Source organism: Propithecus coquereli, unplaced genomic scaffold, assembly GCF_000956105.1.
Source record: "Propithecus coquereli isolate 6110/MARCELLA unplaced genomic scaffold, Pcoq_1.0 Scaffold141, whole genome shotgun sequence".
Lineage (NCBI taxonomy): Eukaryota > Metazoa > Chordata > Mammalia > Primates > Indriidae > Propithecus > Propithecus coquereli.
The window spans coordinates 718,579-730,236 of NW_012138414.1; the positions used below are offsets into that span (position 1 = coordinate 718,579).

General features: G+C 37.7%; 1 protein-coding gene across 1 annotated transcript in view; it reads right to left on the reverse strand.

Moving 5' to 3' along the window:
* Positions 1 to 3,134: 3,134 nt before the first annotated feature.
* Positions 3,135 to 11,658, reverse strand: part of EEF1E1 (eukaryotic translation elongation factor 1 epsilon 1) — a 39,978-nt gene continuing 31,454 nt past the window's right edge. The window contains exons 3-4 of the mRNA XM_012639633.1: positions 11,546 to 11,641; positions 3,135 to 3,579 (exon numbers count right to left, since the gene is read on the reverse strand). Coding sequence (XP_012495087.1) covers positions 3,439 to 3,579; positions 11,546 to 11,641 — 237 coding nt within the window. The 3' untranslated portion in view covers positions 3,135 to 3,438. The remainder of the gene's footprint in view (positions 3,580 to 11,545; positions 11,642 to 11,658) is intronic.

Here is an 11,658-nt window from a genome sequence, read left to right on the forward strand (position 1 = left end):
CAGCTACTTGGGAGGCTGAGGCAGGAGGATCACTGGAGCCCAGGAGCTCAAGGCTGCAATGAGCAATGACTGAGCCACTGAACTCCCAGCCTAGGTGACAGAGTGAGACCCTATCTCAAAAAAAAAAAAAAAAAAAGCCCCCAAATCAAAAGCCAACCAAACAAAAAACCCAAAATGCTATGGTTAAAAAATGTGAACAATCATCTTAGCCTTTAGGCAGTCAACCTTTCTGCTGGTGGAGGGTCTTATCTCGATGTTGATGGCTGCTGACTGGTCACGGTGATTGCTAAAGGTTGGGGTGGCTGTGGCAATTTCCTAAAATAAGACAATGAAGTTTCCTGTATCAATTGACTCTTCCTTTTATGAAAGATCTATCTGTAACATGCAATGCTGTTTGATAGCATTTTACCCACAATAGAACTTCTTTCAAAATTGGACTCAATCCTCTCAAATCCAGTCACTGCTTTATCAACGGTTTGTGTAACATTCTAAATCCTTTGTTGTCATTTGGAAAATGTTCACAGCATCTTCACCAGGAGCAGATTACACCTCAAGAAGCCACTTTCTTTGCTCATCCATAGGCAACTCATCTGTTCAAGTTTTATCACGAGATTGCAGCAATTCAGGCACATTTCACGCTCCACTTCTGATTTTAGCTCTCTTGCCATTTCTACCACACCCATAGTTACTTCCTCCACTGAAGTCTTGAACCCCTCAAAGTCACCCATGGGGGTTGGAATCTTCTTCCAAATTCCTGTTCATGTTGCTATTGTCACCTTCTCCCATGAATCATGAATGTTCTTGGTGGCATCTAGAGTGGTGAATCCTTTCCAGAAGATTTTCAATCTACTTTGCCCAGATCCACCAGAGGAATCACTATCTATGGCAGCTAGAGCCTTACAAAATGTATTTCTTAAACAGTAAGACTTGAAAGTCAAAATTACTCCTTCATCCATGAGCTGCAGGATGGATGTTGTATTAGCAGGCATGAAAACATGGATCTCCTCGTACATTTACATCAGAGCTCTTGGGTGACCAGGTACATTGTCAAAGAGCAGTAATATTTTGAAAGGAATTTTTTTTCTGAGCAGTAGCTCTTAACGTTGGGTTTAAAGTATTCAGTAAACCATGCTGTAAAGAGACGTGCTGTCATCTAGGCATTTTACAGGACAGAGTAGATTTAACTCTTAAGGGCTCTAGGATTTTTTGAATGGTAAATGAGCATTGGCTTCAACTTAAAGTCACCAGCTACATTAGCCCCTAACAAAAGACTCAGTCTGTCCTTTGAAACTCTGTCTTCTTCTTTCTAGCTATGAATGGCATCTTCTTCCAATAAAAGGCTGTTTCACCTACATTGAAAATCTATTGTTTAGTGTAGCCACCTTCATCAATGATCTTAGCTGGATCTTCTGGATAACTTGCTGCAGCTTCTCACATCAGCACTTGCTGCTTCACCTTGTACTTTTATGTTATGGAAACAACTTCTTTCCTTAACATATTAACTGTCATGAGAGTTACATTTAACTCACTGCAGTTTTGACCCCGGGGCCACACAAAGCATATATAAAATTTTACTTGTTGATGTTTACTTGTTGATGCACTTTTCATTTCCTTCAAGAACTTTTCTTTTACATTCACAACTTGGCTAACTGGTACCAGAGGCCTAGCTTTCTGTCTATCTCAGCTTTTGACATGTTTTTCTCACTAAGCTTAACCATTTCTAGCTTTTGATTTAAAGTGAGAGATATGCGACTCTACCTTTCACTTGAACACTTAGACACCATTGTAGGGTTATTAACTGGCCTAATTTCAATACTATTGTGTCTTAGGAAATGGGGAGGCCTGAGGAGAGGGAAAGAAATCGGGGAATGGCTGGTTGATAGAAGGATCAGAACAGACACATTTATTCAGTCTTATATGGGCACAGTTTGTGGTGCCCCAAAAACAATGACGACAGCAACAGCAAAGATCACTTATTACAGATCACCATAACAGACATCAAAAAAAGTTTGAAATATTGTGAGAATTATCCAAGTGTGACAGAGACATGAAGTGAGCACATGCTAATGGAAAAATTGTGCCAACAGACTTGCTTGCTTCAGGGTTGCTAAAAACCTTCACGTTGTAAAAGATCCAATTATTTGCGAAGCACCAAAAAGCAAAATGCAAAAAATGAGGCATGCCAATACTTAATGCACTCGGTCTATTACATCTTCTGACTCAAAAATGGGGGGCTCTTACAATCCTCATTTCAAGCACACAAACAAAAAATTGTGATTTGAAAAGAAACTAACCTTACTGATAGCCATGAGCTATATATTAGGCTTTTTTTCCTTCATAGTGTCTCCTTTAATCCTCCTCATTTACAGTTAGATTAAGAAAATATGATTAACTGTCTTGCTTAAGGTCATACAGGTAGTACGTGATATAAACAGGACTCAACCCAAGTGCTGAATATTTCCCAAGTACCTGCTCTTTCCACTCAAATTTTGCACTGTATATTGCCTAGACTTAGCAGCAGCACCAAAACGTTAAATAGCATTAAACAGTAAAGTGCCCAATGATTCTATTTTAATTACTGGGAAAGATAAGCCAGCTTTTTAGCTCTCAATAAATGATTACTTATTCAGCCAGTAAGAGTTGTAAAATATATAGATCTGTTAATAAAGTATCTCTGTTCTTCACATAGTGTTGTAACAGCAGCCTTTCTGTAAGAGTTGGTTTTCAGTTTAGAAAATCTAGTAACTAAAAATCCAAAATTAGTGGGAGGGCTGGAATTTCCTATCTCTTTTAGGCCACTGCAAATTCCAATAAGCCCAATAACAAAAAAGAATCATTAACTCAAGAGGACTGTATCTTATTCCAGTTCCCTCTAGGGCAGTTCAGTAGTTAGTTTCACCTCAATGAATATTGACTACAGGAAAGAAAGAAACAAACAAAAAAGATTTTTTTCAAACACATTTACTGGCTCACATAAATATCTGAAAACTAATCCATCTGTCTTCCCTTTGTTTCCTTGGAACAATTTATCATAGTTCTTAATAAACAAAGTACCATAAATATCTATAAGAGGAAAATGAATTTTAAAACATTAAAGAGAGGTTAATAAATAGCCAAATACGTCAACCACTGTATTAAGATTAAGCCACTGATTTGCAATGTTTATTATAATAAATCTCACCTATAAAAAACAAGGTTAATTTACAACTTGATCTCAACTTGGTTTTTTTGATAGCAGTTTAATTTTTACATTAAAAATTGTAAAACTTCAACTGAAGAACAAATAAAACACTCAGACACAAGTTTATGCTTTAAAAATTCCCTCAACTTCAACAAACAAAGAATGACTATGTATCAATTTATGTTAGTCCTGTGGTCCATAATACATTTTCCATTTAAAACACTTTTAATTGTTTTTCTGTACAGCAGGGATAGCTTCTAGTGGGAATTAGTATATAGTCTGTTCTTGACGAAGACAACACTAGACAGATGTTGCCTGATGCCTGGGTAATGCTGAATGTGACAAAACCAGCGAGACACATTAAGATATTTCTCCTTTTCTTGAACTGTCAGGTCAACCTAAGTAGAGATTAAAAACATACACAAACAACACAGACATTACATAAGCACTGCTATTAATATCACTTAAGTAGGAGATTGAAATTAAAAACAACAACAACAAACCACCTAACAGTTCTCAAAAGCCAACATATTTAGATAGCAGTAAGAGTTTGAGCTACTCGGAAAAGCAATCCATTTGTTTAATGCTTTTATGTTCAGTTCAAAACCAGATGTACTTTCTTAGGGAAATACCAAGTTTTCAACAAAGGCAAAATTTACCTTAACAAGGATTTGGCGGCCCAAAGAGTTTGCTTTTTACTTTATCGGAAAGAAAGACTAAGATATGGTTCTTTCTCTGATATATTTTAGCAAACCTAAAAAAGGGAGAGATTTATTGGCAGCTTACACAGTCAACAAGGGAACACCACTATGTAAAACTCAAATATATATACATTAACATATAAATGTAAAAATGTGTGTGTGTGTAAAAACTGCTGGTTATATATATATGTAGACTACTGCTGCCTTTCTACTCAACGCTAAGGACAAACCTCACTCAAGAAGACAATGATCCATTTCAAGCCATTATTGCCTAATAAAAGAAGGAGGGGCTATTCATAGGGGCACATGAGATGAAGAGTCTGTGTAAACACATGAGAACAAAAGATATTCTAAATTCTGTTTGCAATAAAGCTGAATTCTATGGTTTAGTGGAGATAGCATTCACATAATTTACTATCAAGCTTCAAGAATGCCTAAAGATTTGGTTAGAGAGATGCAATAAAACATACAGGTGTTTACCATTTCACTGCACTCAAATTCCAAAGCACGTGACTCAAAGACTTTTCTTCGAGACATATTTTGGAATCATTAACAGTTATCAGGTAAAGAGAAGACCAGTAGGGCAGTAACTTGCAGCCATGACCCCATGTGTGGGTAATGTAGTTCCTTCTCTTGTTAAGTCACGTTTATTTAACAGATATTACAAGTCTCCATAACACTGACAGGAATGTTAACACAAAGAAAAAGACTCAGTCACCCTGCCAGTGGTTCAAAACCATCAGGGGTCTGCTTGTTGAGAGGCATTTTAAGTGAGATGGATGTCCTAGGCTTTTCAGAATTTAGCAAATACTTGTTCTGCAGGCAAATATTCCATCAAGTTTCCAGATCAGTGAAAGTGAAGGAAAAATCACTCTAGTATGCAATAATTATTTAATATTACAGAATACAAAAGAATATTAATAAAATATTATTAATATTATTTAAACCAATAATTTAAACCTATTATTTAAACCAATAATATAATAATATATAGCACATGGCAAAATAAACATTCTCCAACTTAAAAACTTCACATTTGGAGTCTCTAGCTTAAGGATTATGAACAGACCCACAGTACAAAATAATTTTTGTTCCAAGAGCTTCTAAAGTTTCTAACATTTCCTAATTTATTCCAACAATTTTTAACTAGATGGTCTATTGTGTAACATTTTCAAATGCTCTATTTTAGAGAATGTCAATTTATTCATTCGCCCTCAGAAATTTTCTGCCAGAAATACACAAAGCTTTTCCAAAAGAATCAGATGACCACTCTCACCTCTTTTTACAGTTTAAGCTTTGGAACTTACTCCTTTCAGTCTGAGATAATTACGACTGACCTTGATTTGTTACCTCTGCTACTCTGTGGTAGACATTCTATATACAAACTTACTCTTAATAAACAAATGAACAAACAAAAGTACAGACTTTTCCCCCTCACCAAATTTAGTTTTTTAGAACATTTTTGATGGGATCTCCTGGGCTATTTCACTTGTAACATTCGTTTTCCATCACCCCTTTCTAGCTAAAGTTCTTTTTCCTTGCTTAGACAGGAAACACAATGCAATTGTTCTAGTCCCCATTTCCTGCTTCATATTGGTCTATATGCCAGTGTGTCTATAGTGGTGCTTGGCCCTTTTTTACCTAATCATTCCCTTTTATTTATACTGGCACTCTATAATTACTTTGAACTTGAAAGCCAAACAGATAATATTCTGAATCACTAATTTTCCATGAAGTCATGTGAGAAACACTTTAAGTGACCCATTCCAGATCAGGGTGAAATGCTGTCTTGTTACCTTTCCAATTGGCACCACGCTGCCTTTGGGACATTCTTTATGGCCAGTGTTCTTGGATTGTTTTGCAGCTATTTCTCTTACTTCTCTTTTCCTTATAAAAGAATCACATACCTCCACTGGTACTTCAAACTTCAGAACAAATGTATACCAGCTGATAACAATCTTATAGTCAAGCAGCACATAACATTACAAAGGATTTTAATAATCTTGAGTAACAGTCTGTTCACAGGGTCTACTATCTACTAGTGAAATCACTTTAAGAAAGCAGTGAGTCACTGGTGTTATAACAAACAGCCACATTAATGGGCAGTTTAACAAAGCAAGTGCAACACAATATTCCTCAAAGGGAATTAAGATAGACCAGATCTTAGAATAACTCAGCCACAACTAAAATTGGGCTCACAATGAAACAAAATACAGTGGGATTATTTCATGACTAGAAGCTTCCTTGACTGCTGTTTTGTACACTGAGCTGATTACAAATTGTACACTGGATTACAAAGTAAGTATTGAATAATATGAGCAAATAAAGGAAGGAATGCATGAGGGCAAAAATGAATATATTGCCAAAGCGAACAAAGCACAAGAACCTGATGAATATGAGCAGGTAGCCAATGTGGACTTCACATCTACCCTCCTTGAATTTAATACCTAGCAATCATTTTTTCCTCATCTGTGTATATTTATGCCCAACGTAACAGGGATGGCATTTAAAACCACAGTGTGATTCTGTCATTGTGTAGGTCTTAGTCTGTGAGGCCTGCTCCTTGCGAAGGTGTTTATTTCTCTGATTACTTTGCCTGCACTTGCACTGGAGTGGGAGAGACGCTCTGACTGATGGTATGAACCCAGAAGGATGGTCAGAGTGAGTTACATTTTATTCAACTCAATTTTGTTTTGAAAAAGACAAGCATAATATCTTTAATCACTCTATCCTAGTCACAATAAAGAGGACATACATTCCAAAGTAGGAAATATAGAGAGGTACAGACCATTAAACATTATTAATGCAATTCTAATTTTAACATGCAGAATTCAATGAAACACATCTAACCTGCCTAAAAACCAAATTCCCTTCCCAGGGCACCCAGACTCATAATTAAATAACTTTGCAGCTGGTGCTGTGAATATTTTGCGTTATAGAATTATGACCTTGTTCACTCAGCTGGTGAGGAAATCCCACACGAGCTCTCTCCTTTCTGAGTATTTCCCTTCCCTACTGTGTGACCCGCGTAAGCCAGAAGAGAGGAAAATGTAAATATACACTTAGTTTGCAAGAGTTACACTTCATTATTGTCTTTTTAAAAAATTAGACGGGAGAAATGTTCTCTTTCTTAACGACAGCTTGAAGCTACAGAAGTCAGATCTTGTGGGTCTTGACAGACATTTGCTAGCCTGCTGGCAGTTATCACACAGAGGATGACATATGACACTTCTCCTAATATGAAGCTTTAAAAAGTTAAATAATGTCAAAACATAAGTCACATTCAAATATGTGTTTAAAAAATGCCAACACGTTTGTGACTGTTTTCAGATAAGAGTTGCTCCTGCACCCCCTGCAAGGTAGCCACGCTCGCAGTGGCACAGTCTCACCCAGATCGAGCATGGACGCCCCAAATCAAAAAAACTGTAGATTTGCCACCAGGAGAGAGATGCTTAGATACCTTAACAGCAAATCCTCTTTACCTTGGAGGCTTGTTTTGTTTTGAAATGAGGTAAGTTGTGTCATGTCATCATTCTAAATTCAAAAAGCTACTAAAACATATTGAACCGAGACTGGAATAAAAAGAGGCTAGTGTGATCAATGTATTTCAGCTCTAATTAAACTTTCTTCACATTTAAATAAAATTACTTTGATTTAATTATATTGCAGTATATAACTAAATATTATGTTTTCCTCTTCTTCTTCTTCTTTTTTTTCAGGCAAGCACGAAAATGAGGTTTACTAAGGAAAGATAGGATTATAGGGCAAGACCAAGATACAGGTTTACAGAACATGGTACATACGCCACAGATGACGACCGGACCCATTGTTGCAGCAGGGCTGGCAAAAGGAAGGGCAAAGACAGCTTGGCTGTGGTCTGTGTCTTAGTTGATAATGCCTGGATAGGGACCTCCCTCGCACTTCAGAGGTCACCATGGCACCACTTTCACTGGACAGTTGGGAGTCACATGACGTGAGTCTTAACTACACATGTGGGTTCTAGGTCCCTTTCTGCACTTTATGGTATCCATGTAACTTGGCCCATGGGCTAGAGAGTCCTCTGCATTCTTTTGCAGCTGGAGGGCCAGGTTTAAAAATTATATTTTCACTATAAAGACATACAACCTAAAATAGGAACTACAGATAAGTACAGATTGATAAATATTGCTAATTTTCATATGCAGTTAGCTGTACAAGGCACTGTGCTAAGAGCCGGGAGGGGACAAAAGACAAATAGGACATGATCTTCCCCAGTCCTCTTATTTTGTTTAATTGAGTCATATTCCTTGTAAGTACAGCGAAGTTCCACTTCACTCCTGTTGTGCCAGCATAATTATCAACAGACCTCCTTTCACAGTCAAAGTGTTGTTTTGGATGAAAAATCAATCATAAGGTCATCCTACTTATAAGCAACATTTGTAGTCAAACTTTATAAGCTTTCTAAAACAATGAAAATTGTCTTGGATAGCCAAGGCCATAAAAATCTGCAGATATTTTCAATTTCATGATTCTATGTCCTACTTTAGCTGTCTCATTAATTGATAACAGAATATTCAGACCAGAGATTAGCACTGGATTCCATTTTCTCTAATTCATTGTTTTCATGTAAAACAGTTTTATTTCTTTAATGATATTAACAGTTACTTGAAAATAGTTTTAGACTTCCTTCTGTAACCTTCTCAATTATAGTATAGTGGGAACATATAGGCTTTCAATAAATAATTTAAAACTTAGAATAATAAAGTTTTACACTAACCTAAGGATCATACTAGGTCATTACAATAATAATGTTATAGAACTTAACACAATCACTGAGGGATCTTTGAGGAATAATTCTTAATAAAGTTAAGTAAATACAAATTGAGGGATTATAGCTTGAGTGGAAGACTAAGAATAACTGTATCATACATTATCATAGCATTTTTTGGGGAGGAATCTACATTTTTTTCATTACTAAGGAACTCACTTCTATAATTGTCATGAAGTCCAGGCTGAGTTAACAGCAATAAGTTATGGGGGTAAATACATCCCACTCTGAATTTTCTGGTTCGAATACCAGTCTTCTCTCTTGACCTCAACTGAAAAACCCAGGCTCATGAGGCCTCAATCCCTACTCTCCTACTCCTGGCAAATGGCAAAGCCAATCATGTAGGAGGTTTTTTTCAGAGGAGAAACTGACTTTGTCTTCCCAAATGACAAGCCCTCCACCTTGCTTTATGAGGCAGATAGCAGCCCCAAACCATGGACGGGTCAGGGCCTGCGCAGGCCTCAACTATTACGGCATTTTATAGTTTACAAAGGGCTTCACACATTAAGACACTTCACTCAGAAGATCTAGTGTGTCTTGGCCCTTCTAAAAACTGAACTCTGTGCCTTCATGTAAATCACTCAACCTTCCTAAGCATCAGTTTCCTTCTCAGTAAAAGGAGGATAATAACACTAGTCCTTTCTCCTTCGTAATTATGAGGTATATTGAGAAAATATGTAAGAAACTCCTTGAAAAGTATACAGAAATATGTTAAAAAATTTTTTCAGTGTTTACAGAGGGCCAACTATATACATGTGCCAGGAATTATGTCAGACAGTGGTATCACAAATATGAATTACTATAATCTCAAGTGGTTTACGATTTAGAAAGAGAGATTTTCAAAGAAGAATTACAGTACAAAGTGAAATAAGCTGGAACTGAGGTAATCTATGAGGTACGAGCAGAAACAGAGGAAGGAACACTTCAATATGCTTCAGGAGCCTGAAAGGGCTTCACCCCAGGGATCAGTGCTAGAACTGAGAGACGCTTGATGCAAATGCAAATGCATTTGGGAGGAAGATAAGGGCTGGGACCAGCGATCGAGAAACCGGCAACACAAGGACACTGAGAAGAAAGAGCCTGGGATCCAGCAGGCTCTAGGGGTATGTTACAGCTGGGAGAGAAGGACAAGAATGAGGCTAGCAAGCGTGGCAGGAGTCAGACGAAGGGTCTCCCAGGCTGTCAAATTTTCCTCTGTAGGGAATGAGGAGCTACTTTACTATTTTGAGAAAGAAAAAGACATGGTCATGAGAAGACTGCTCCAGTGGCCACCAGTCTCATCTCTGACAGTCCATCTTCTTTAGATGGACAAAAGATTATGAATTCTGGACGAGGGTTGTGTCATCCACGATCACAGGAAGAGACACATGTGAGAGGCACCCGGGAAGTGGCAATCAGGACCTGGTTGACTGGATGCATGAGGCGCTGAATATAGAAAGATGTATGAGTTCTTTTATTCCACAGAGGGTAGATGGGTGTTGGGGTGATGGGGAGGTGAGCTGAGTTTTAGGTGGAGAGATAGATGTAAGAAAGCACGAACTTTGCAGCCAAACTGCCTGCTTTCTAGACCTGGTTCCACCACTTACTTGATCTCAAGGAAGACATTTGGCCTCCCTATTCCTCAGTTGTCTTAAAATGGGGCTATGAAAGAATAGTGTCCACCTCATAGGGCTGTTATTAGGATTAAATGAGTCAACATTTATACAGCATAAAGACCAGTGTCAAGAACACAGTGAGTGCTACATAAATGTCCGTAAATAAATTTAAGATGGGATATAATTTAAAATAAAGAGACTGACCAGATAGATAGTGGAAAATATTGAAGATAGAAGAAAGAAAGGAAATAAAATTTGGAACAAGATCCAGAAATAGAGTAGGAGGTGTAGAAGGGAGTTGAGGTATGAGGCCAGATGAATGGATTAGCCCAGGAAAAAAGCAAGGTGATCCTTTCTGAATCAGAAAAAGCAGACGAGATGGATAAGGATGTGCAAGCGGGTGGGCTGGAAGATGAAGAGATTCAAACAGCCTCCACTTTCTAGCTGAAGGCAGGAAAGAGGAAGGCTCTTTCCCGTGACAATGACTGAAGACAAAGGAGAAGAGAGAGAGACAGGGCTTGAGGAAAGTGGTAAAAGTCTGGAAGAATCCCTGGGAGAAAGGAAAGAGCTGATCAGTATGAGAGCCCAGCTGCAACTGGATGGTAAGAATTTTTAGTGGCAGCAATCTGTAGTTTTGTGATTTCTCTGATAGAGCTCAGCGTGGCTACAGGAATGAAGACGTTTATTTGGACTGGCCAAGACTTGGGGACTTACAGGCAAAGGGTGGTGACTGTAGAATAGAGCAAAGGAGCTGCAGATGCTAACAAGGGGACATAGGTGAAGTTACGCAAAAGGGGGTCTAGATTGGGTGGGGAAGAAAGTATACAGATTTGGAAAGAGAGGAGTCACGTTACGTCAGATAGGATGAGGGATGAGATTAAGAGAGCTCAAATAAGAGGTTGCACAGAAGATGGGGTACTGGAATTAAGGTCTAGAGGTGGAGAGGTATGAATGCGGGGTCCAGGGCATGATGATAAAGTCCAAAAGGTGGCCAAAGAAGTCGCTGTTGAAGAAAAGCAGAAGCAAAGGTCGAAAATCAAGCAGGTCAAAAAAAGTTTTGGCCCTTCAAAAAGCAGGAAGCAACTATGCTAAATGGGTACAGAAAAGGCATTTCCGCATAAAGTATCTTGTCTAACAAGAATTCCTTTCATTTTTATTTGATAAGTTGAAAATGTAAATTTGATTTAAATTTAAGACAAATTAAAAAAAAAATCATCCTAAACACTTCAGAAAAAAAGCCAATGACTATTCAAATACTCACTATAAAGCGATGAAGTCCATAGTACAATAGGATATCTGCTAAAGTAAAATTATATCCTGTAAGGTAGACTTTATCTTCAAGATACGAATTAAGATCCTAGAAAAAAACAAATA